Genomic DNA, 26,663 nt, shown 5'->3' with positions numbered 1-26,663 from the left:
ACACTGTAAGGAGAGTGATCACTTAAGATGAGCTATTACCAGCAGGAGAGCGGGGGGGGGGGGGGGGGGGGCAGGGCCTCAGGCAGAGGGGAAGGGGCTGGGGGATAGCCTCCCACAATGGCACGTTCACCTACCGCCCATGCAGAGAAGGAAGGGTCAGAAAGTCAGGAAAGGGCTCAGGGAAATGCAGCAAGGTCTGGGGTGGAACAGGCCTAGATTGCTGACTAGAGGGTCCCTGATCCGGAACACGGAGTAGAGGGTGGGCCCAGGTTCTCCAACCAGCCACTGGGGAAGTGGCACCAGAGGGACAGTGAATAAGGAAACTGGTGGAGCCTGTGTGTGAGGAGAGACTTTTCTACCCCCCAAGGGGAAACCACAGTAGTGACCTGAGTCACAAGGGGGCCGCAGCACGCCTGAGGTGAGAGAGGGGCTGCAGGCAGAGACAGAGGCAGCAGGACAGCACACAACTGCAGAAAGGGGCATCGACCTGGTGAGCTATTCCCAGAACGGCCAGGAGGAGGCACCATACCTGCCATGAGCAGAGCACCCCATGACAGCTACCTCCATAACGGATATGAATGATGGAGGAGCAAGTGAGGTGACCTGCCTTGGATGTGCTAGGTTTTCATTTCTGCCAAAGGACAGTAGAGACTCCTGGTGCAGGCCGACCGACATACCAGAGGAGAAGATACGCGGGCTGGAAGTGCAGATTTCAACCCTGAATAACATTCGAGAAGACAAGGTCGTCTTGGACAACCAGATTTAGGAAGAAATTGTTGCCACAGAGCCCAGAGGGGAAGGATCCGTGACAAGGCAACTTGAAAGAGTGGAAACTGAAGGAGGACTGGCCAGCTGCGACCAAGAGGGGAAAGAGAACCAGGAGGTGGGGTGCTGGAATGGGGAGGGGGCCAGGGCCCTCCCACTTTTCACCACAGGCCCTGCCCCTTGCCCCTCCCCTTCCCCCCGACTCTCTGCTCCCCAGCCAACCTGGCAGCTGGAGCCGTGAACCTTCCATCTGCCTGGGGTGGGGGGACCCTGAAAGCAGCTCCCGGCCCATGTCCCTGCCCTCTGGGCCCCCAACGAGGGCAGATGGAGGGTCTGCAGCTGCCCGGTCAGCTCTTACCATGGCCCGTTCTGCCACATGCTATGGGTCAGTCTTCGCTGCGAAGTTAACGCAGGCCATCGGCAACCGGATCGGAGCACCCAGCTTAGCCTAGCCCAGGTGCAAGGGCCACCCTGCAAAGCCTTACTAGCATTACTGTGTCCTCACTGGTGCCGTCCTCCCAGTGTGTGTGTTGCTGGGACCTCTGGTGTCACATCCCAGGGTTCTTTGTGCTGCAAATAAACTGAGCTACTCGCTGATTCCTTCCCAGTGACCTGTGGGAGAACTCATCTGGCCACGCAGGGGGGATTGTGGGATGGCACTGGAGGACTACCAGCACGGGAGTGACGTAATCTGCACCCTCACTGCAAAGTGGGTGGGTCACCAGCCCAAGTGAAAGCAGTACCCACGCTCTAACCTGCACCCTGAGCCAGGCCAGCGAGCCTGGTTGTGAAGTACCAAACTCAGGGGAGAGGGTTGTGTGTGTGTGGACAGGAGGGGGGCAACGGGCATCGTCTGAGTAAGAGCGAACTCTGCAGTGAAGACAGACCCTACGAGGCCTGAACCGACTTACAAACAGGTCCGTGCCTCAGTTTCTCTGCCTATAATATGGGGAAACCAATACTTCACAGGCGTGTGGTGTGAGCCTTAGGCCTGGTCTACACTCATAAATTAGATCGACCCAGCTCCGCCGCTCAGGGCGGTGAAAGGTTTTGCCCCCAGTTGCCATAGTTAGGCCGACCTAACCCCCAGTATAGCCGCAGCTAGGTTGACAGAAGAATCCTTCCATTGCTCTAGCTACTGCCTCTCGGAGAGGTGGATCAACAACAGGAATGGAAAAAAACCCCTTCCATTGCCACAGGACGCATCTCCGCTCCAGCATAGACACAGCCAGAGTTAGCGGAGAGCTCAGAGATCCTTCAATGCAAGAGACGATGGCAGTGCCGTGAATCGTACTGGAATGTCAGTGCTGAGGCAAGCCCCACCACCGCTGGGCGCGCCTCCCCCACCCGCCCCCTGGAAGGGGCAGGATCCAGTGATTAGCCGGAGAACAGAAAGCACCATCAAGTTATTTAATTAAACCAAGGTTGTGCCATTAACTTCACTGCTCGATGCAGATGGCTGGCTGGGGCAGACGAGCAACATTGTAACCCAGCGGCGTTCTACCCTGCCCGCCGTTCAAAGGTTTCTTTGCCTCCTCCGGGTCAGCGTCTCCACCTCCTTCATGAACCGAAGGCACAGCTCCTCCTGCCACGGCAGAGCCACGCACTGCACCGCCACGGGCAGCCCCACTCCTCCCCGGATAGCCTGACAGAGAGAGGGAAACAGACTGACGCCCGAAGTCCGGGGAAGCCGCCGAGGGTGATACAAGTTGTGATTAGATGTTCAGCTGCGTGTGGGTTTTTCTCCCCCTGTGCTGCCCCAGCTTTGTGCAGACAGCCGGCACAGCAGACCCCGAACGAACTGCCCAATGACCACCAGATCCATTATGATCTTGAGCTGTTTAATCAAAACATCTCTATTTATGACACTGTGATCCTGACCTTATCTTTTAGGAGGGGTCAGTGTCTTCCTGTTATCCTGGGGGAATATTTTTATACCATCCTTGATATCGGGATGTTCTGGTACCACTTGATATCGGGATGTGTTTGCGTGAGTGCTTTGTGCTTAGCACTTCTTAGGAAAGTGTATTTCTGCAATATCAGCCCTGTTCTTGCCAGATTCTGTGAACTTGCAGGTAGAGCATGATGTTTGCTCACAGCGTGACTTTGGCTGACTTTCCTTTATATCGGCAAAGCTTGCCCACGACTTTAGCTCAGGCCTCATACCGGGCCTTTGATACAAGGGCTTCTCTCTCAGGCTCTCTTCCTCCTAAACAAGTCTCCCGAGAGCGGTTAGCCACTGACCTTTACAAAGATCTTGTCCCACGAATCGTTATAGTGTCCTCTGTGGGACTCGAGCTCTTCCTCATCCTTCTTCGTCACCGTAGTGACAGGCACAACCCCGGTGGGAAAGTCCAAGTAGTTATACAAAATAGTGTAACTTGCTGCCACTGCGAGAGAGAACGAGAGACGTCACATTCAGGTGACCAATCGGTGCGAAGAGCCTCCTTTTGTTTGGGGTACGACACCAAGAGCAAAGATTTTTCATTGGTGATCGACTCCCTTTGTGAGGGAGGCGTTAATTGTTAGCTTAGAGAAGTTTTCACTGCTGCACGTGAGGAACCAGCATGGTAGGAACATTGGACCATAAAACGCCCGACAGCCCCTCTACATCGGTCTTCTCTTTTGGAGGTCACTCCATCCAAGAATACCTCTTTTCTAGCAGACATTTCTCAAACGCCTGCCAGCGACCCTTCTCTATTCAGGGGCTTATCCCACGTCTATCACCGTGGTATCTGCTCCCGAGATTATTCCATACACAGACTATGCAACTCTCTGTAAGAACCACAGTATTGCGAAAACTTCAGGCTGTGCTGGGGAGGATATTTATAAAACATCGGGGGTAAAATTTTCAAAAGCGTGCAAGCGACTTAGGAGCCTCCGTGCCATTTTCAGAAGTGACTTAGGCACCTAAATACCTTTGAGGATTTGGGCCTAAGTCCCATTGACTTCAAAAGGAGTTAGGCCCCCAAATACCTTTGAGGATGTGGACCTATGTGGCTAGGTCTCATTGACTTTCAATGGGACTTGGTCTAAGTTATTTTTGAAAATGGGATGTAGGTGCTTTTGAAAATGTCATCCTGCATCCTTTGCTACGTGTCCTGTGGCTGTGATCTGACTTACAGGTGGACAAGTGTCATCAAAACCAGAGAACTCCGCAAAGAAACCACTGCAGTGAGACGACATTAAACCCTCCGGCATTAGTGCTCGGAAACTGGACCAGCATTGAAAGGAATTTGTAACAAGTGCCTCCTGAACCGGTATCAAAACTGGTTGAGTTACTAGCCTAGCCAGGACAAAACCACTCTCGGCATGGAACGAAACCTCAGTCACGCTTTCCAAAACAATACTGAAGATGGTTTGGTCCAATCTACATTAGAACGAACCCATTTTCAGCAATGGTTCAACTTCCTAGCATTGGCAGGGATTTCCAGGGAGAAGAAATCTCTTGGTGCTAGATATACCCTCATGCAGGGGATCTGAGCCTGGGGGCTGCGACCACCCTGGTCTTTCCATGTTGCTAAATGTCCTAGCTGGGTCCTAGATGGATCCAAGCTAGAAGGACAGGTGCTCCTGATGTAGGCTAAACTCCAGCCATTGCACAGTGGACTGAGAGGGCTATTAAGCAGAGTAAGAACAGATGAGTCAGAGTTCCTTGAACAACCCAAAAAGTTGAGATGGGCCCAAGTTCCCAAGGAGTTCTACCTGAGATCTTCCCAGGAAATCCAATCTGAAAAGCAGGGCCCACAATCGGACACAGCATCACATCCAGATCCAGCTTCCTCCATTCGGCGATGAATTCTTGGCAATACTCCTAAGGAGCAAAAATACACTTGGAGTTCAGCGTTGATAAGATCATAAAAACGATCCTACCAAGAATATACTTAAAATAATAAACCTGGGGCCAGATCCAAATTCCTGCTCAAGTCAATGAAACAAAAAACCTTCCCATTGACTTCAACGGTCTCTGGGTCAGCCTCCGGGTTAGCAGGATTGTCAGTGGGGCTCCACCATTAAACAGAGTTTTAAGTGTTCTTGGCAGTGGGAGTTTGCCAGGACATCTCTCCTCCTGACAAGGCTCTCAGCAATTACAATTTCAGAATAGCAAAGAGTTTTCCAGTCTTTTCTCAAAGCCTGTACATAATAATTAACAGCATTTGGCACCTTTCAACTGCCGATCTCAAAGTGCCTTTTAACGGTGGGTAAACACCAATACCCCTGGGAAACCAAGGCACTCAGCAATCAAATGACTTGCCCAAGGTCATGCAGCAAGCCAACGGAAGAGTCAGGACTAGAACCCAGATCCCCAGTCTGCCCTATCCCCTTCCTCCCACCAGTGAATTGCTGAAGATAAAACACAACCTATGACTGTTAACACACAAGACAGTGTTTTAACAGGTCTGGCTGGAAAGCAAGAATTCTGTTTTGTGAAACATTTTGAGGATTCAGAATTTGGTTTCATTCTGCATCTCTCTCTCTCTGGCCAATGGATATTATTTAGACAAAATGGATTGGCTCCAACAGAAGAGACAGAGACACTCTATAGCCTGGTGATGAGAGGACTCAGGAATTCAAATCCCTGCTTCAGATCACAGGGTACAGTAGAACCTCAGAGTTACAAACCCCTCGGGAATGGAGACTGTTCGTAATGCTGAACGAAACATTCTTTCAAAAGTTTACAACTGAATATTGACTTTGAAACTTTACTAGGCAGAAGAAAAATGCCGCTTTGAACCCTCTTAATTTAAATGAAACAAGCGCAGAAAGTTTCCTTCCCTTGTCAAATCTTTTTTCAAGCTTCCCCTTTATTTATTTATTTATTTTTTTAAAGTAATTTACGTTAACACAGCGCTGTACGGGCTCTGCTTTTATTTTTTTCGTCTCTGCTGCTGCCGGATTGTGTACTTCCAGTTTCAAATGAGGTGTGTCAGTTGGCCGGTCAGTTCGTAACTCTGAGGTTCTACTGTGTAAACCTGGATGTCTCACAACCCAGAGGGCGAGTGTCTCTCTGGTTTTGACCAGAAAACACGGTGTCAAAAAAAGATTCCCGACCAGCTGTAGCTACCAAAACTAAAGTTAGACTCTTAAATGCCTATTTAAGGTCCTGAATACAAGTGGCTTGATTTTCAGAGCTGCTAAGAATTTGCAACCCCAGTTAAGTCACTTTAGGAACTACAGGTGATCAGTATCTCGGAAAATTACACCACTTCTATTTAGGAGCCTAAATATGCATTTAGGGTCCCCAGCTTTAGGCACTGGGATTTGAAAGTATCGGCCAAAACGCTCCTCGGGAAAGGAGCAGATCCCAAAGCCTTTGTTTAATTTTCTGTCACTCTCAGTTAGAAGACACAGGGAGCAGAGTGTATCCTCTGTATTTGCTAACGGTAAAGCTATGGAGCGGAGACCTGATTAGAATACGTGGGAGAGGAGCCTTGTTTTCATACACTGCAAAAATCACAGAATTATCCAGAGGCAATGTGGTCTAGAGGACAGAATCCAGGTCTCAGTCCAGTATTCCAAACTCTACCACCGACCGGCTGGGTGACCCCAGATAAATCATGTCTCTCCGTGCCTTGGTTTCCCCTCTTATTTGTTGTATAGACAGTAAGCTCTTTGGGACATGAACTGTTTCTTACCATGTGCATACAGCACCAAGCACAGTGGAATTCTAGGCCTGGTCTACACTCGGAAATTAGGTGAGTAGAACTACATCGTTTAGGGGTGTGAAAAATCCACACCCCTGGGCCACGCAGTTAAACCGACCTAACCCCTACTGTAGACTGTGCTAGGCCGATGGAGAATTCTCCCGTTAACCTAGCTGCCACCCCTCGGGGAAGTGAAATCTTAACGCCAAGAGGAGAACTTCTCGCGTAGTTTTTTAAGTGTAGACAAGCCCCTGATCTTGGCTGGGCCTCTAGGGTCTATCACACTAATGAGTTCCAAGCTTTTTATGGTCTCTGAAAAAATGTCTCCTTGTTTAGTGGACCCGACCTGGAAGGACACCCCCAATTCAATCCTAGCCTCCAGGAAGATATTTCAGAGCTGACAAAATAAAGTAGCTGAGCAAATATATCGGACTCAATCATGGTTTACCCAAGAAATGTTTAGGGCCCAACCCAAGGAACTGGTAGCCTTTCGGCTGATGTTAATGAACACTGAATCAGGCCTGACAAAGAAGAATTAAAGAGTGGAACCAACTGCTCCAGAGGGTGCTTTACCTCAATCTCACAATGAAATTTCCAGAGTTCTTTCACTGACCTATAGATGTCAGAAAGAAAATTGAAAGACTTAAAGTCAATTGCAGGAGACAATTAAAAAGAAGCGGCTTTCGCACCCCACAATATGCTGTCATAGTGTGCAATTAAGAAAGTGGGGGAGTGATTATGACTTGACTGAGGCTGGCTGTAGACATGGGGTGAAATACAGGTCAATGGGAGTTTTGCCATCAACTTCAGGGAGGCCAGAATTTCATCCATTCTACACTACAAGTAAGGATTTCAGTATTGGGCTGTGGCAGGACAGTCGGGCTACAACACAGCCTGTCAAGGGGAGGCGCCATCAAAGAGACAGCGAGCACATTCCAGACAAGTGTTCGGTGAGAACGGCAAGGTAGATTCTCCATCATTTTTGAATCAAGCTTGGATGGTTTTCTAAAAGATCTGCTGTAGGATTTATTTCGGGGAAGTTCCATGGCCTGTGTTAGACACAGGCTCAGAAAGATTAGATTTTGACTCAGTAAATGTTGGTCAACGATTTCACCGCACACACACAAACCGATGGGAAAAAGAGATACTTCCATAGGCAGTATCTGAAATGGACAGACAGGCGAAGCTAAAGAAATGCTGTTTGAGAACTTAAGAGTTTAATTTAAGGCTATTTACTTTGCATATTTTGACATGTGATGTTGACAATTTGTGTTTGAAGCTTTAGCTTTTTACATCTCGACATGGCTCTCGTGACATAATTATCGTCTCACCACCACCCTATAATTTCCTGCAACCATGAAAATTTAAAATCGAGACAAAGAAAAATTCTTTATCACCCATCAGACTTGAATTCTGCCAAGCCTAGTTACAGAGGAGGTCAGACTAGATGACCACAGTGGTCCCTTCTGAACTAACAATCTCTGCACAGAGATGGGTGTGCTTGGCTGTCCAGCTGCCTCTCTCAGCGGTTAGATGGCACTCAAACATCGTATGACCCCTGACTTAACGATCTAATGGTTTAAAGCGTCACTGATCCCTATTACTGGCCTGAACCGGGGAAGGCCCAGCATGCTCTGCTGGCGTGGAGGGTAACAGGACAGCACTTTATAGACTGGGCTTATTCCCTCCAGAGGGAATTGTCATTTCAGGGCAGACGTTGGGCAAGATTCTCACCCTGCTCTGGCCCCCTTGCATCACGTAACAGGGCTGGAGCGGTGTAAAGTGTCCCTAAAAGTCCTGGGTTAGGAGCCAGCGGAGGAAGCCGGGGGCGTGAGGGAAGGAAGGGTGTCTTAGAGGCAGCGCCTGCGTGTGCCATGCTGCACAGATTCAGGGGCTGTGGCCCATAGGGCAGCCCGGGAAGGTTAACACGTAAGAATGGCCACACTGACTAAGACCAACAGTCCATCTAGTATCCTGTCCTCCGACCGTAGCCAATGGCAGGTGCTTCAGAGGGAGCATTTTATTGCTTAGCCTTAATAATATGAGGTTAATTTTTAAACTCAAAATGGTAAAAACACAGAAAAAGTAGAGCGAAGCCCTGATGTATTGTTCAGACTCAGAATTGTTTACCTCTCGTGCATGTTTCTCAGGACTTTTGCTAATCTAGGCTCCTAGATGGGGAAAAAAGGAGGAAAGAAAACTGACATGAAATACAGGTTTGTTTGTTTAAATATACGTCTAACAATTCAGATGACACTGGCTACAACAAATACACATTTGGGAAATTAAAGATGAAATGTGCATGTCTCATGGTTCGAGCAGGGGGCTGGGAGTCTGGACTCCTGGGTTCCATTCCCAGCTCTGGGAAACAGTGTAAGCTAGTGCTTGGAAGAGGGATCCGTGGGTGAGGACTCCTGGAGTCACTTCTTGGTTGCGTGACCTTGGACAGGTCACCTCAAAATGAGGATACCACCGCTTCATCGCTCTCACCCTTTGTCTGCTACGTCCATTTGGAGCACGTCTCTTAGGGTCCATCTACGCTCAAGATGTAATCTGTAATTTCCAGCTCGAGTTTAAATATACCCTTACTATACCTACGTACAGCACCTAGCACAATGGGGCCCCAGATGTCACTGTAATACAACTAACCAACCCACAGATCTGTGACCAAGCCCAGGTTTTGACCCAAGTCCTGACAAAGCTGGACGGAGTTTTGCTTTTGTATGGAAATCCCACACTGCATAAATTGAGCCTGATTTGACTGGTAATAGACAGAGCTGGGTGAATAATATTCCTGAATAGTTCAGTCAATTATCCCCCTCCATGGCCCCAAGTGATAAACGAAGGACCTGTGAGCACCACTGGTGCATTATTCAGCCAGCGCTGCAGATGGGTGAATACAATTTGTCCAGTAAGTTACCTGTAATTCCCACCCACCCCTGTCTATCAACAAATCATTCACCTCACTATTCAACCGGCTCCACTGGTGAATGTTTTTGCTCGGCTCTAGTTCAAGGTCATGGCAAAGTGGGAGAAACTGCCATTCCCTGCCCACTTGGAAGAGAGGCAAGCCCCAGAGCATACCCCTTCTCTCACTCATGGTACAGCTACACTGCAGCTGGGGGGTGCAATTCCCATTCTGGACAGACACACATGCACTAGCTTGGATCGAGCTAGCGTGCTAAAGACAGCAGGCTAGTGATCTCAGGACGTACCTATCCCGAGCTGCCATCTGAGACACCATGGCCACGCTGCTACTTTTAGCCTCTCTATGCCGTTGCGTGTACTGGATGGGGCCATGCTTCCTAGGGAGTGAGAATGGGGTTCCCATCCAGAGACTGCCAGCTAAGCCAAATCATATGAGAAACTGAGACTGAACCTGCCATCCGCAGATCATTGCTATTTCTCTCCCCCCGTGTATATGGCCTGTGTTCTTAGACGGCCAGCTCTTTGGGGCAGAAATGGGGTCTTCCTACGTCTGTGGCAAATGCCCGGCCCTATTGTGGACACTGCCAGAATACAGATAAACAGTAATAATCTCAATACATAGATGAGTGGTGAATCACCTATTTAAATTAGCTGAATAAATATATACAGTAAGTGGTGGCCCAGAGGTGGCTGTCACTTGGATGGGCACGGTGCAAAAATCAAAGGAAGTGGGGCTTAAAAGGAGACGCCTTTGTACAGCAGTGGACTGAAAACGGCTGATTAAAGACAAAATGTTTCTATCTTGGGTACTTAGCTGGCCCCCCACGACTGTAGAATCGGAGCATCTCGCAATCGTTAAGTGTATTTATTCTCACATAGGGACTGCTCTCATCCCTATTGTATAGCTGGGGATCTGAGGCCCAGAGAGGCTATGTAACTTGCCCCAGGTCACACAGGGAATTGAACCCCTAAGTCTTAGGCTAGCACTCAAACCACTGAACCATTCTAGGTATGATATTTTTTGCAGATAGAAAGAGGCACATGCCGGGGTTCACCTTGCCCACGGGCTGTCAGATGCCTCCTCCCCCAAACCCTGCTAAACTTCTCAGGGCCAAGTTCTGGCTTACACCACTCTGGCACCACAAAGGGGCCTTAAAGCGGCAAAATAATACATGCCGACTTTAAGCCCTCTTTACACTTGCAGAGCAGTGTAAAGGGGTCTCAGTGCAATTTGAGAATCAGGCCCTCAGTGCTCCCCTTCGTCACCAGCTGTTCAATACATTTTAGGTAGGTTAGCAATAAATGAACCTTACTATTGGTTTGAGAATCCAGGACAAGAGGCGTCTTAGCCAGCCTGGTGCTTTACACAACAGAAGTAATTGTTTAATGTTGGGATCTTCTAGCTCGCCTTTGCTGAAAGAGAACAATACATTCAGTTTATTAGGCCTTAAGGCTGCAGCTGTAGTTCTCATACCATCAACTCCCCTGTGTGGCATGTTAAAGGACCATATTTCTGAGCTCCATGAAATACTCCCTTGGGTTCTCCTGAAAGCTTTACTTCTAACATTCCTGAGCAGATCAGCCTACCTAAAATTCAACTCAAAATTTACGTTCTTAAGCTGCCAATACCACTGATATCAGGGGGTGTCAGCTACCCTCAACATCCAGAAGATCTGCTTTTCTATCTATCTAACTATTCCCCTGCTGCCCCCTCAATCACTACAGCATCTGAGCACCTCACAATCATTAATGGTTTTATCCTCTCAATAGCCCTGAGACAGGAAAGAATTAACCCTCATTTACAAACAGGAAACTGAGGCATAGAGAGGTTAAGTAACTTGCCCAAGGTCTCACACAGAGCGTCTGTGGCGCTGCATTGACCCCAGGGCTTCGGAGTCCCAGTCCAGCACCTTAACCAATAGTTCATCCTTCACCCCTCTTTGTCACTTGGCCTTACCCAATTGATTATCCTTCGTTCCCATTTGTATTTTTTAATGAGACCCATATGTACATTTTAAAATTCCTGTGTATCTAGAAATACAGATGCAGATGCACATACAAACAGTTGCTCGAGAGGATACTTACAAGTGGTCCAAAAAGGTGGAGGACCCGTCCGCAAACAATCCTCTTACAGAAATATCAAACATAACGTGCTCAATACGACAGGGTTTGAACGGCACCAGCTAAAAGGGACAAATGACAGAGGGGTAGGAGACACTTTAGTGACTCAATACAGCGAGTGGCACAGAACTGGGATGGGGGACCGGTTAAGGGCTCCTGCATCTGCACGTTAGCACAATTCACTCACACCCTGTTCACCAGGGTTCACAAGGAATATCTGATGCTCATGTTCCAGCCCCCAAACCTAAAAAACCCCCGAAGGACAAAGAAAGCTGCTATTCCTGAAACCAGTTACTCTGCACGGGGCAGTGGTGAGCCCGAGTCTGCTTAGAGCACTTGAGCACATAGGGATGGAGCAGCTGTATTAACTTACACCCATGAAGAGTTTGGCCCAAAGAAAAGCAGATCTGCAGCCAGCAACTGCTCTGCTCACCCCGTATACAGCCCCTGTTCCGAATCATAGTGGAAACTGGATAAGAAACAAAGACCTGATTTTTTACACTATCAGGTCTGTGGTGATCAAAAGGGATCCCCCAAACAATGGGGACCTCTAAGAATTTAATAGGCTCCCAAAGAAATTAAAATCCTACAGAATTTAATAGAGAAAGAGCCTCTCTGTAGGTTTTTTGAACCTTTCTATACAATTCTATTCCAGGGATATAGTTGTCTATTAAATCCTATAGGATGGTTTTAACATTGTTATTTTCTATTGCATTCAATAGGACCCTTTCACAAGGGACTGGAGAATTTTAAACAAGTTACTAAAATGGTGCGTTTCTCAATTAAAAAAATTAAAAACCCAAGCTGCACAAAATTACCAGACAAATGACCATTTATTTCTTGCAGTAAGTGTATGCTAACGTCATGGAGGCTGCTTTAAGGATAGCTATATACTGCACCCAAGGGTGAAGTCCTGACCCCATTTAAGTCAATGGCAAAATTCCCTCTGAAGTGTTTAGAGCAGGCTTTATGCACAGAAGCCCTGATTTGTGCTCTTTGGGTGGGACACTGGCTGAGGCATGAAAGAAATGGGGAAGGCTGATAATGTACACTGACAACAGGCCGCTGGTGAGCCAACCAATAACGTCTCATTGTTTCCTTGTGCTATCCTATCTGTCTCTTGTCTTATACTTCGATTGTAAGATCTCTGGGGCAGGGTCTGTCTTTTTGTTCTCTGTTTGTACAGCGCCTAGCACAACGGGGTCCTGGTCCAGAGCTGCGGCGAGAGAGGGCTGTGGGGGAGTCCTCTCTTCCTGCCGCAACTCTGGGACAGCCTGCACCCCAAGCCCCTCATCCCCAGCCCCACCCCAGAGCCCTCACCCCCCACATCCCAACCCTCTGCCCTAGCCCTGAGCCCCCTGCCACACTCCGAACCCCTTGGCCCCACCCCGCCACACATCACCTCCAAATTGGTGCACATAACAAAATTCATTCCGCACGTGAATGTAAAAAAATGAGAGGGAACATTGGTCCTGGTCCACAACTAGGGCTCATAAGTGCTACCGCAATACACACAAGTGTATTGTTGTTATAAATACCGTATGGCCTGCATTCTCCAGAAGCTGCTTGGTCTCCAAAACCGCCCGTCTCATGGAAGGACCTGGCATTGTAAAAGAATCAGAGTCATAATATCCTACGCGGAGGGGCCGTGAGCTGGAGAACACCTGGAAGAAAGGGTTTTAAGGGAAGGTTGTTGGTGGTGGTAGTAGGAATGAAAGTGAAGCTTCTACCAAGAACTACAGTCACATTTTAGGCTTTAAAGCCAGGAACATACACGTATCAAATCAATCCCACTGGGCGAGTCTTGCAGGTCCTCTTGTGCCAGCATTCACATCTTCCCTCTGCCCGTATACCGATGGGTACAGATCATAGAAACATAGGGCTGCAAGGGACCTCGAGAGCTCAGCACGTCCAGCTCCCTGCACCAGGGTGGGACCAAGTAAACTTAGATCATCCCTGACAGGTGTTTGTCCAACCTGTTCTTAAAAACCTCCAGTGACAGGGATGCTACAACCTCCCTTGAAACTTATTCCAGAGCTTAACTAGCCTGAGAGTTAGAAAGTTTATCTTAATATCTAACCTAAATCTCCCTAGCTGCAGATTAAGCCCATTGTTTCTTGACCTACCTTCAGTGGACATGGAGAACAATCGATCACCGTCCTCTTCATAACAGCCCTTGACATATTTGAAAACTGTTACCAGGTCCCCCCTCAGTCTTCTGTTCTCAACACTAAACATGCCCCGTTTTTTAAACCTTTCCTCATGTGTCATGTTTTCTAACCCTTTGATCATTGTGGTTGATTTCCTGTGGACTCTCTCCAATGAATTCCCATCTTTCCTAAAGAGTGGCGCCCAGAACTGGATCCAGTTCTCCAGTGGAGACCTCACCAGGGCCAAGCTCTTCTTGGCCCTGGCGAAGTCTCAGCACCAAAGGCTTATGCGAAGATGGATATAGTTCATGCACATTTGGATAGGAGTTAAAGTTCATATGAAGGATGGTCTTGCAGATAAAGCCAGAGACTCGGAGAACTTGGTCTCTTCTGACTTGGCCATTATTGCACTGCATTCCCCAAGCAAGTTATTCCCCTGCTGTGTGCCTCAGTTTCCCCACTGGTAAAATGGAGATTATATTAACCTCACAGGAGGGAAGGGAGTTGGGGAGACTTAATTTGTTAATTAGTGCTTTGAGATCCCCCCAGGAGAATGCAAGTGACTGTTATTGCTCTATTTTCAAAGGTAAAGGATAATGAGCTGCTCATCAGTGGGATGCTCTTGGAACATTTCTCGTCCTTCAGAGACCTGTGTGGTTCTTTACCTCCTCGTTGAAGGGCAGGGGCGGCACAGTGGGGTCCAGGTGGAACATGTCTTCACACAGGAGCGCTCTCATGCACAAAGCCAGGCTGTCCACGTCCTTCGCCATTGGCCCTATCCCTACTACAGCTGGAACAAAAAATCAGGGAGAACATTCATGCAACCAAACAGATGCCCACAAGGTCCATATTCAGGGGGCATAGCTTACATAGGAATTACCATTCAGAATTAGATTGTGGTCCTCCTAGTGCACGACCTGCCTCTGACAGTGGCCAGTACCAGCTGCATCTGAGAAACGTGCTAGAAATCCTGCAGCAGGCAAAGATGGGATAATCTGTCCCCAAGGAATGTTTCCTCCTGACCCCAAAATCAGAGGCAGATTTATGCCCTGAAGCATGAGGGTTGATATCTCTGCCAGAACTCTTTCCCACTCCCTCAATTCTTACTATAACAATTCTGGATGTTCTCATTCGCCATGTAAATATAGAAGGCTTCCAAGTATCTCTGATACTTATTTATTTCATTCATTTCTAATCAAGAAAATTGCCAAACTGTGTTGAGTTTTGTTGTTGGGTTTCTTTTAAGGCTTAACAAGAACCCCCACAGCTCTGTCACAAGTGGAGACAGCCTGAGCTGGAAAAGAGGCAGGGAACTCTTAAGAATTCCAGGAAGAGTTGGTCCAAGCTCCGGCCTGCCGCCAAATCTCTTGCTATGCCTCCGCACTCCCGTGAGAGAGGCAACACTTCACAGTTCAGACATGGAACAGGACATGTGAATCAGTGCCCAGTAAGATAGCAAAGGGATTTGGGAAAGGGAAGTGCCAACAATCTCAGGAAACCTTCAGATGTTTTTATGGCTGGCCCTTGTGAATAGACTAGTAATCGGGATCTGTCTTTCAGTAAGAACGGACACCAGGTATCATAGAATCATAGAATATCAGGGTGAAGGGACCTCAGGAGGTCATCTAGTTCACCCCCTGCTCAAAGCAGGACCAATCCCCAACTAAATCATCCCAGCCAGGGCTTTGTCAAGCCTGACCTTAAAAATAGCTAAGGAAGGAGATTCCACCACCTGCCTAGGTAACGCATTCCAGTGTTTCACCACCCTCCTAGTGAAAAAGTTTTTCCTAATATCCAACCTAAAACTCCCCCACTGCAACTTGAGACCATTACTCCTTGTTCTGTCATCAGCTACCACTGAGAACAGTCTAGAGCCATCCTCTTTGGAACCCCCTTTCAGGTAGTTGAAAGCAGCTATCAAATCCCCCCTCGTTCTTCTCTTCCACAGTCTAAACAATCCCAGTTCCCTCAGCCTCTCCTCATAAGTCATGTGTTCCAGTCCCCTAATCATTTTTGTTGCCCTCCGCTGGATGTTTTCCAATTTTTCCACATCCTTCTTGTAGTGTGGGGCCCAAAACTGGACACAGTACTCCAGATGAGGCCTCACGAATGTTGAATAGAGGGGAATGATCACGTCCCTCAATCTGCTGGCAATGCCCCTACATATACATCCCAAAATACCATTGACCTTCTTGGCAACAAGGGCACACTGTTAACTCATATCCAGCTTCTCGTCCACTGTAACCCCTAGGTCCTTTTCTGCAGGCTGTGGCTGAAAAGACAGGGTTTTCATATTTGGCCTTTACCAGAACAAGCCATGAAAAAAACCCAATAGCAAAGCACCCTTTATCCAGAATCATGGGCCAGGTGCTCCCTTCAGCACCGAAGTGCCGAATGCAAAATAGAAGAGTCCAAGCAGAGATACATCTTCACCAGCCACTTGTCCTGCATGCAAGACTCTCTATCTAGGCACTTATATATTCCCCATTACCACACTTTCCCAGGGTCTATAGTTTTCTAGTGTGATCTTCCACACCCCACCTCCCATGCAAGAGCAGCGAACAGGCTACCAAGTTCACCTGTCTAGCAAACCCAACCTCTTGACCTGAATACAACCCAGCTCATCTCCAGAGAACATCTCAGGGTGGGGTTCTCTCACTCTGGCTAGGTTCTTCTCTCGAGCCCCTAAGGGACACTACGTCCCTTCGCAGATCCCCAACCATGTGGATCTCATTTAAGAGGAGCAAAAACCAAAGAAAGAAAGATTCCCCAATAATCAAAAGATAAAGTCCTACCTGATTTCTGCCCAGGAATACTGGCAACCACTCCTTTCTTGCTGTGGGGAGAATATAAAGACAGACAACAGAGATTTATTTTAAGATCGTGGGCAATATTAAGTAAAGTGGAGAACCAGCCGAGATTCTCAGCCACCTTCCTGTGAATTGCTGTTCCTTGATCTGAGCTGGACCCCAACAGCACTTGAAAACAACTAGGAGTTCCTGAGATAAAAGGAATCAGGTCTATTCCTGAAGGATCTGCTTTCTTTCTTCCCGCTTTCACTTGGTCGTGAATGCTGGAGCCAAGCTTATGGAGGATTCCATTAGCCCACGACCACCCTCACATCCTTCCAAAGCATTCACACTTTGGGCTGAAGTTTCGTGGAGTTACGTCTCTGCCCAAAGGAGAATTTGCATGTGGACGGACCTGGACACAGAAAACCCGGGTTCTAGTTCCAGCACTGCCGCTGGTCTGCTGGGTGACCTGGGGCAAGTCGCTCCCCTCTCTGTGCCTCAGTTTCCCCATCTGTAAAATGGGGATAGAGATCTACTGATGATAGAGAGTTAGGTAGTGTTAATTAGGTAGCCATCTCCCACTGAAATGAGAGTTGAGCACCTAATGCCTTTCACTGTCTTTTTAATCCCAGCCTCTCTCTCTTTACGGGAAGGCTACATGTGGTGGGGAAGGAACTACACTGTAAGAGTGCTTCTCATGGGCTTTGCTTTTGGGATGAAAGGAGGAGTTTGCTGAGTTGTGAAAAACTTGTCTGTCAAATGCCAACATAGAATCATAGAAATGTAGGGCTGGAAGGGACCTCGAGAGGCCATCAAGCCCAACCCCCTGCACCAAGGCAGGGCTAAGTAAACCTAGCCCAACCCTGACAGGTGTTCGTCCAATCTGCTCTTAAAAACCGCCACTGATGGAGATTCCACAACCTCCCTTGGTAGCCTGTTCCAGAGCTTAATTGCCCTGGTCATTAGAAAGCTTTTCCTAATACAGCTTCTTTGCTGCAGATGAAGCCTGTTACTTCTTGTCCTGCCTTCAGTGGACATGGAGAACAATTGATCCCCGTCCTTGTTATAACCACCCTTAAAGTATCTGAAGACTGTTGTCGTGTCCCCCACACAGTCATCTCATCTCAAGACACAACATGTCCCCTTTTTTTAACCTTTCCATGTAGGTCAGGTTTCTAAACCTTTTCTCAGATTTGCATGATCATTGTGCATGGTGGAAGAGGTGCCCACTCAACATGCTGCCATAGTGAAGTTACGCGGTGTCATACTTTCGACACACAGGCAAAATCCTGGTCCCACTGAAGTCAATGGCAAAACACCCCACTGACGTCAGTGGGTCAGGGTTTCCACCCCGGAATGGTTTTCACTGAAGCATGAGTTACTACGAGGCAGCAAGACCCAGCGATACACAGTACCTCAGTCTTCCCCCAGTGGCTTTGAGCGTACAAATCCCACAGAAGGCAGCTGGGAAACGGAGGCTTCCTCCTACATCCGTCCCAATGCCCAGGATGGATCCACCGCTGCTAATCAGCGCCCCTTCTCCTCCGGAGGAGCCGCCAGGTGTCTTGGTGTGGTCCAGAGGGTTCACTGTCTGGCCAAAGATTAAATTACTGCAGTCGAAGCTGAAAGGGATGGGAAGAGAAAGAACATCAGGTACACACAAGGCTCGTTTAAAACCTGATCCAGCGTCCATTGACCTCAATGACAGTCTTTCCATGGACTTCAATAGGCTTTGCATCAGGCCATTATAGTGTAATATGGAGTCATCAGTTACAGTAGATTTCCCTTCCCCCACTTAGCTAATTACACTGTAATTAACATGATCTTTTCCAGTTAAGTTTACAGATAAGTGTGGGGGGACGGGAAGAGGGGAAATCATATTAAATTTTTTAAAAGTCCACTTATTTGTAGAAATTTAAATTAATTCTATTTTGAACAGCTCTAAAACTGGCTGAAAATGTAGGGGGAAATTGGGGGAGGGAATCATTAGATTTTGCCCCCCCCCATTTTTCCTTCAAATTAGAAATACCATCAACATTTTTTCACTGAAATTTCAACCAACTCTAGTTACGTATAAACACGCTAAAAATGGGTCAGATGCAATAAAAGGATTCCAGTTACTTTAACAGGGACTGGGGAACGTTGGTCTTCACAAACGGAAGCGCCCCCCGTCTCTTTAACACTTGCACCACCACGCAGTCCTCAGCAGCAGGCTGATTGAGACGCTTCACAAACCCCAGGGTGGAATCGTGGCCCTGAAAAAAATCAAAGGAAAAAGAGACAGTCGATTCAAACTTCCAAATGGAGGATTGCAATTTTCTCACGATTAAGCAGCAGTGTTTGGCACAGTTTACTTTATGAAGCGAAGTATGCGTGCGTGTGTATGTCTGCATGCACAACAGTGTGCGTATTCATGTGTACACACACACACACACACTTTAGAAGAACATTTCAAACTGGCTTGGGGAGACCCATTGCCATGCAGAATGATGCCTGACTGAAGCCCCCCGAACAAAAATAAAGAGGGGGAGGAGTGGTCAACAGGAGAGTATCAGGTCACAAGGTCACATTGTAAGGAGAGTGATCACTTTAGATAAGCTATTACCAGCAGGAGAGTGAGTTTGTTGGGGGATGGGGGGGTGTGATAACCTGGATTTGTGCTGGAAATGGCCCACCTTGATTATCATACACATTGTAAGGAGAGTGATCACTTTACATAAGCTATTACCAGCAGGAGAGTGGGTTGAGGGGAGAGAAAACCTTTTGTAGTGATAAACACCCATTTTTTCATGATTTGTGTGTATAAAAACAAACATCTTCTGTATTTTCCACAGTATGCATCCGAGGAAGTGAGCTGTAGCTCACGAAAGCTTATGCTCAAATAAATTGGTTAGTCTCTAAGGTGCCACAAGTACTCCTTTTCTTTTTAGGTCACAAGGAGCGATTCTAGCATCTGCTCATAGCTAAACTTGGAAGGATTCGATTTTTCAACTGGTAAATTTCAGCCATGTTGCTTGCACTGTACAAGCACAAAACTAGGAAAAAATATTTCCAGTAAAATTGAAATGTACAGATAGGCAAAGTAAAAAACAAACAAACAAAAGCAATGCTGCTTGAGAACCTAGAGTTTGATTTAAGGATATTTGCTTTGTATATTTTGACACACAATGTTGACAATTTGTGTTTTAAGGGTTATAAAAGCTTTAACTTTTTGAATCTCAACAGCTGCTATCATTAATGACTGTCTGACCCCCGCATTGTCTGATCCCCCCATAATTTTCTGCAACTGTGAAAACTGTATTTGATAAAAATAAAAAAAATGCTTAAAAAAAATCAAACACTGATATTTTCCATCAAAATGATAAAAAAAACCCACGGCATTCTGCCAAGCCTACTCGCAGCTAAATACTTTCCTAATATTGCTTTCCCATGCAAGCAATTCACAGGGTGGGTTGCAATTGTTACTGAGAGGGAGGTGTCCCATGAGATGATTTCTCTATGAAGAGGTTGCCTACATTATGGAAGTGTTTGCGAGCACCTGTCTTAACCCATCCAGCCACTAACTGACAGAATATGCCTGACCCAGAGGCTGCTACTGACATTACAAATCATGAAGATATAGACAGCTGAAGATAAGTGAATAAGAAAGTGTTTTGCTCACAACATTCCATTGGGCTTATGATCCCGCAGCTCTCAAGCAACTAGCTGATGTGTGCTGTACCTTGCAGTTAATGGAATCCTTTATACTGACTGGGACCCCATACAGCAAGTCCTTCTTCTCCTGCCTTTTCACTTGCTGAAGCTGGGATTCAGACTCCTGGAGGTAATCAGTCACACAGTTGACTTCCTTGGTCACTTGAAGGGCCTTTGGAAAGCAGACAAAGCCAGTGAGGGAGACAGTCATTCCAGAGATAATCCCACAACCAGGCCATGTTCTGAAACTGCCTACATCAGAGCAGAAAGTAGCTCTGTCAATTCTTTGCTCCATTCACGCAGCTTTATCTGAGGACAATTATTTCTGGATGTGTGCGAAATGATCATTAGAGAAAGACACCGAGACATAACCTCAGATGGTATGGCAATGTCTACAATTAGACGGGATTCTCCCACCAGTTCAGATGGACAAAATTCTTCTGTCGACCTACTGCTGTCTACATGGGGACTCAGGTCGGCTTAACTAAGTTGCTCCAGGGTGTTGATTTTTCACACCTCTGAGCCATGTAGATGGGTCACTCTGATTTTCTAGTGCAGACCAGCCTTTACACTGATGTATTTCAGAGGGGTTACCCTCATTGACACCAGCTGAGGATCTGGTACAGACAGTGCTTCAATTTATTTGGAGAAGTGTCTGTGATTATATTTTTAAAATAATGGGTTGGACATTAACTATTTGGTTATTTTGTTTTTTTTTTAAATAAAGTCAATTCTAAGTACATGTCAAAGTTTACTAGCCATGATTAAGGATATGATTTTGTCACAGGGGTCACGGATTCCATGATTTTAGCAGACCTCAGTGACTTCTGGCTCCGGCTGCCAGCCTCCCACCGGGGCTTGGCTTCCATTATTTATTCATTATTTATTGTCCATGTCCTGTCCACGAATTTTAATAAAAAATCCCCATGCCAAAATCTTAATCTTAGACACGGTGATGGAGGACAATGAAAAGTTTGATGCTTTATTTGCCCATAAAAATAAGTTGGTCAAATGGATGTATTGATTTTTGGAAGGCAGAAACCACCATGCCCGAATCCACGTAGGCAGATAGCGTGACAGCGTGGGGTCTGGTTGATTTCACTGCCTCACAGGCATCAACCCATACAAGTCCCTTTGCACAACTGGGGCTTTACTGTTCTTTATTTACCTTAGCATGAGTTGTAGAATACTCCACAGCAGTTCCCCTAACTTGGGGCAGTGCAGGACTGTTAGCAAAACCGGCTTTTTCATGAGTCAGGTTGTGACGTGGTGAAGGATACAAACTTTCAGAATGTTAGCTTGCTTCATAAGCTCTTTTGGGACACAGATTGAGCCTAGACACTGCCCCATTAATAGCTTTTCTTTGTAGTCATCTCGAATTCCACGTAATTTGGAACATCCCCTTTGTTTCAACGTGAATTGTTTGGAAAGGCTTAAGCCTTCAGCCCCAACCATATATTCTGTTTGCACTGAGCAATGCTCTCTTTTCAGACCTCCAAGCACAAAATCACACAGTCTGATTAGCAACAAGCCTTGGAAATACGTGCATTCCTCACCTTGTCCACATATGTATAGAAGACCCAGTCTGGAGAAAGAGAACCATCCCGGAGTTTCTCAGAGAGTTCCACCAAGGTGAGAGAGAGGATTGGGTCTGCATCTACATCAGGATTCTGAGGGAGGAATTAAACATGGAATCCACATGCCTGTACTTGTGAAGCGCTGGGGAACGCTGCTGGGCTCTCAAACAGCTGCTGCAATCCGCCCCAGAGACGGATCTATTCTGGCAGCACTTGCTGCCATCTCTGTGTATAATCTATGTTAAATAAAACACCCCTTAAAGGTGCACAGTTAAGGCTGCAGAACAGTCATGATGCTCTGGTTGTCATACGCTCCGAACTTTTCAAAACCAGCCGCCTCTGGGCTGACTTTCCCCATGCTTGCTGTCTGCCTAAAAGTCTTTTTAGAAGTTCTAACAAAGTCGTTTCTTCTGGTTTTGGATGATGGAAGGGTCAAAGCCAGCACAATTTCCCACCCTGAATTAAAAAAACAAACAAAAACTAAAACCACTTTTTAAAAAAATCTTGCTAAAGCAAAAACAGAACAGTGAATCTTAACACTGAGAGAGACCCCAGTTCTGCCATTTGGTGTCGGGGGAAGCCGTGTGGTGTAAGGGTCAAATGGCAGAACTGGGGCCATGCTCCTTGGATTGAGCAGAACAAGTGTAAAAACAGACAAGTAATAGCTGGCTCAAAGGTCACTTCTGGGGTAGCTCTGGGGAGGTCAGAGAGCTAAACAGCCCCCCAGGCCTCTCTCAAAGATCATGAGAGACTCTCAGGCACTATGGAAAAAAGCAAATAAAAACAGAAGTACCTTAGGCCCTTTCATCTCTTAGGCTTGTATTTTAGTCCAGACCTTCCCGCTTTCCCAAGCCCCTCCTTTAACTTTCCAGCCTCCTGGACACAAACTCAGGGCTCAGTCCTGCAGGCAGCTGAGTGCCTCGGACCCTGACCCAGCAAAGCACTTCAACCATGTACTCGCAGCCTCAAAGTGCCGAAGTCTCAGCCGAAGCCACTAGGTTTAATCGCATGCCTAAGTTGCGAGGCTGGATCAGGGACAGATGTCAGTCCTCAGCAGCCTGCAGGACTGAGCATTTGGCTCAAACACTGATGCCTGTAGGTTAGTTTACAAACATACCCAAGAGTGATTATGGAAGCAGGGCACTAGGTATCTCTGGAAGTCATCCACGCTTACCTTCTCTAGGTTCAGATTCCCCGGTGCCAGAAGTTACACGGTAGAACCTTGTTCATCTCAAAATGAAAACTGGCTTTGAAGCAACCCCCCCCCCTTCCCCCCCGCGAGCTGAACACACCAGAACTGCATTTGGGCCCATGTGCAATGAAAACCCCTATTTTCCCTTGCCATATATCACGAGCACTGAAATCTGAATCGATCCAAATCTCATTTCTCTAAAGAAATTCTGCATCCTGAATATTATCCAGGTAATAAGAAGATGGAACTCTTCCACAGCATCAGTAGATCTCGGAAAGCTTTACAAAGGAAGTTAGAATCTCTATCCCCATTTTACAGATGGGGAAACTGAGGCACACAGGCAAAGCAACTCGCCCAAGGTCTTCCAGCAGGCTAGGTCTCCTGACTCCCAGGCCATAGCTCTATCTAGCAGACCACACTGCCTTCCTAAACAGCAGGGGCCTACTACACCTGATCAACTACATGCCTTTATTTCTGAATCTATTCATCCTGGTGAAATACACTAATGATCGCAGCCCAGTGAGACTCTGGCACTGGTGCTTTCACATCACAGAGTTAAAGTGGGCAGAGGTGATGCAAGATGTGGCTGCAATTAGGATGAAACCTTTGAGGCGTCAGGTGTTTAAAAAAACCTGTATAAATCTGCTCTCTCCAGTTTTATAACCCTGCCACATGCGATGCATGTGGGCTGTTCACCAGCCAAACTCGCTAATCAGCCTTGCGATTAAACTGCAGCAAGCGTGGGCAAACAAACGGGGACTGGACAGAGGAGCCAAATTCACTGACATTAAGCCTGCAAGGTGATCACAAGGTGATCCGGCCTCTCTTTTCTTGCTTCTGGTCTTGCTGGCGCACGGGGAATTGAAGTGCACATTGGCCACGGCTCCCCTCCCCCAGGCCAGTTGTATTTCGTCCCCAGCAAAAGCACTGTTAGGAACAAAGACACAATGCTGGAAAGCCAGGGAGCTGGCAGTTAATGTTCACTTCACTCTTAGTGCATTGCCCATAACTCCCCCCCCGCGTCTGGAAAAGTCCCATAGAACTCAGCAGAGAATTAACTCCCCCGCTGTAGAGTTCTCTACTGACCAAGTTCCATAGGGGTTTGGGATCATTTCCACTAAACCCTGTTACAGGGGCAGCCAAACCGCAGCTCGCGAGCCACATGCGGCTCTTTTCCATTTCCAGGGCAGCGCACAGAGGCCCCCCGCAATTCTCCACCTACCAGACCAGGGCAGGGGGGAGCTCGGAACTTCAGCCCTGTAGGAGACACCTGCCTGGGCTCGGGGCTTGAGAGGAAGGGGGCTGAAGCCCCGAGCCCCAGAGGGCGACTCCCACAGGGCTGAAGCCCCGAGCCCCAGCAGGAGCCCCCCCCGGCATGCCCAGCTCTGGAACTTCTGAAGATGATCGTGGGCGGCTCAGAGGGTCCCTACATTTGCCCCCCCCCCCCCGCCTTGCGACAGGGCCCTGGGGGGTTTCTCTTTTGGACAGCAGCTCCCACCCACCCCTGCCCTGCCGCCCGGTGGCAGCTAAGCACTTGGGCGTCTCGCTGCCCGTCGGCTACAGGCACCAGGCACCGGGGCATCCCCGGCCCGGCTGGGGGCAGGTGCCGGGAGCCGGCGGGTCCGGCCCGGCTGGTCTGGCTTGGAACTCAGCCCGGAGCAGGAGCATCGGGGCGCCCACCTGCTCCCGAAACCGCGCGGCGGCCTTCTCCATCCGCCCCAGCGCCAGCCCCCGCCGCCGGCCAGCCTCGGCCGCCGCCCGGCGGAGCCCGCTCCTCCCGCGCCAGCGGAGCAGCAGGGCGGCGGCGGCCGCGCCGCCGAGCAGGGCCGAGACCGCCGAGGCGCCCGCTCCCATCGCGGCTCCACGTGTGAACGCCCCGGCTGGATTCCCGCAGGGGCGGCGCCGGGGCCGCGGCGTTCCCAGGGCGGGATGCAGCTGCTCAGCCGGCAAGGCAGGTGCGTACACGTGTCACTTCCGCCGTGTGCAGGAAAGCAGCGTGTGTGTGTGTGTGTGTCCCCTTGTGCAATGCAGCCCCCGAGGGTGGCGGCGGGGAGTTTCCTCTGGCAGCCGCCCCCGGCCTCTCTGAAGCGGAGCAAAACGCTGCTGACGAGCACAGCTTGCACCAAGCGGCCGGAATTTGCAGGGGATCCCCCCCCCCCCCCAGCAATGATCTTAAAGTGGGGAAAGGCGTGCATTACCCCTCTGCGCTGTACTATGCGGGGAGGGGGGCTTAAAAGCTCCCGTGCATTGCCTGAATGATTCTGCAGGCCTCTGTCTTTCAAACTTTCAACACCATGGGGGAGAGATAGCTCAGTGGTTTGAGCAGGGTTGTGAGTTCAATCCTTGAGGGGGCCATTTAGGGATCGGGGCAAAAATTGGGGATTGGTCCTGCTTTGAGCAGGGGGTTGGACTAGGTGACCTCCTGAGGTCCCTTCCAACCCTGATATTCTATGAAACTGGGGAGGGATTGCGTTAGCCACGGTCAAGCTGATGGACGGGTTAACAAGCCCCCTCCCCCCGCTTCCCGGGATACACGTTCATTTCCCAGATCGGCTTGACTTTTGCTGTAAGAGAATAATGTGAATAGTGTGTCCGTTTCCCCCCTAGGATCCCGGACAGGTGTGGCAGAGTGGAAACTGAATTTGAGCCCATCTGTAACTTCTCAAAATGGCAAGAAGAGGTTCTTAGTTTTCATGAGTTAGTTAATTAATTAATGGTTTTAGTTAATGTATTGGTTTGATCCCTTTAGTCAAGTTTTAATTTATGGTTGAAGCACAGAATGCCTACACAGATATTCACCCTTGATTTAAAGCCTAGGTAATCTGTTCCAGTGGCTTCTCAGATAAAGAATTTGCATCTTATTTCCAGTTTGAATTTCAAACTTTTGGTCTAAATTCCACACTCCACTCTAAAGTAATAATGTCTTACTACACTAATCCCTTTATAAGGAATATGGCACCGTTCTTATAGTATATGGGAGAGGACAACTATACTTTGGATGCGGCTGTACGTTAGAGAGACGATAAGATGTATTCCAAACCTATCTGTGTGATCACAGTTTCGTGGAAAAGGGAGGAAAGTCATTGCTTACAGATAATTTACCAAGAGGACACTAAACCTGATTTGTAACAAACCTGAGGTCAGATTACAAAGGCCCAGATCTATGTTTAGTGAAATACACTCAACAATCTGATCTGTCATTTCCCTTTCATTAACAATGCTGCCATGGGATGAGCGGGAAGGTTCTTTCATGGATCGGCAACTGGTTAAAAGACAGGAAACAAAGGTTAGGAACAAACGGTCAGTTTTCACAATGGAGAGAGGTAAATAGCAGGGTTCCCCAAGCATCTGTACTGGGACCTGTGCTGTTCAATGTATTCATAAATGATCTGGAAAAGAGGTAAGCAAGTGAGGTGGCAAAGTTTGCAGATGATACAAAATTACTCAGGATAGTTAAGTCCAAAACAGACTGTGAAGAGTTACAAAACTGGGTGACTGGGCAACGAAGTGGCAGCTCACAAAAGCTTATGCTCAAATAAATTGGTTACTAAGGTGCCACAAGTCCTCCTGTTCTTTTTGCGGATACAGACTAACACGGCTGCTACTCTGAAAAGTGGCAGGTGAAATTCACTGATGGGAAATGCAAAGTCATGCGCTTTTGAAAACATCACAACTATACATAGAAAATGATGGGGTCTAAATTAGCTGTTATCACTCAAGAAAGAGATCTTGGAGTCATCGCGGATCGTTCTCTGAAAACATCCGTGCAGTGTGCAGTGGCCGTCAAAAAGCGAACAGAA

General features: G+C 47.9%; 1 protein-coding gene across 2 annotated transcripts; it reads right to left on the bottom strand.

The window, feature by feature from the left end:
* Positions 1–960: 960 nt before the first annotated feature.
* On the bottom strand, positions 961–24,867 carry FAAH (fatty acid amide hydrolase). 2 transcript variants are annotated; one of them, XM_037907165.2, is made up of 15 exons: positions 24,544–24,864; positions 21,651–21,764; positions 20,123–20,266; positions 18,523–18,656; positions 17,817–18,023; positions 16,405–16,445; positions 14,275–14,399; positions 12,998–13,123; positions 11,424–11,521; positions 10,652–10,751; positions 8,541–8,581; positions 6,984–7,023; positions 4,471–4,579; positions 3,010–3,155; positions 962–2,410 (listed from the first exon to the last, which is right to left on the bottom strand). In XM_037907165.2, the coding sequence occupies exons 1-15, from the start codon at positions 24,715–24,717 to the stop codon at positions 2,282–2,284; spliced, it is 1,728 nt and encodes a 575-aa protein (XP_037763093.1). In that variant the 5' UTR covers positions 24,718–24,864; the 3' UTR covers positions 962–2,281. The 2 variants fall into 2 exon arrangements, with proteins under 2 accessions (XP_037763094.1, XP_037763093.1); XM_037907166.2 differs by lacking the exons at positions 6,984–7,023; positions 8,541–8,581 and having other exon boundaries at positions 961–2,410; positions 24,544–24,867.
* Between the last annotated feature and the right edge of the window lie 1,796 nt (positions 24,868–26,663).

The sequence above is a fragment of the Chelonia mydas genome, chromosome 8, assembly GCF_015237465.2.
Source record: "Chelonia mydas isolate rCheMyd1 chromosome 8, rCheMyd1.pri.v2, whole genome shotgun sequence".
NCBI lineage: Eukaryota > Metazoa > Chordata > Testudines > Cheloniidae > Chelonia > Chelonia mydas.
The sequence above is the reverse complement of the archived record's forward strand: the minus strand, read 5'-3'. Positions and strand labels throughout refer to the sequence as shown.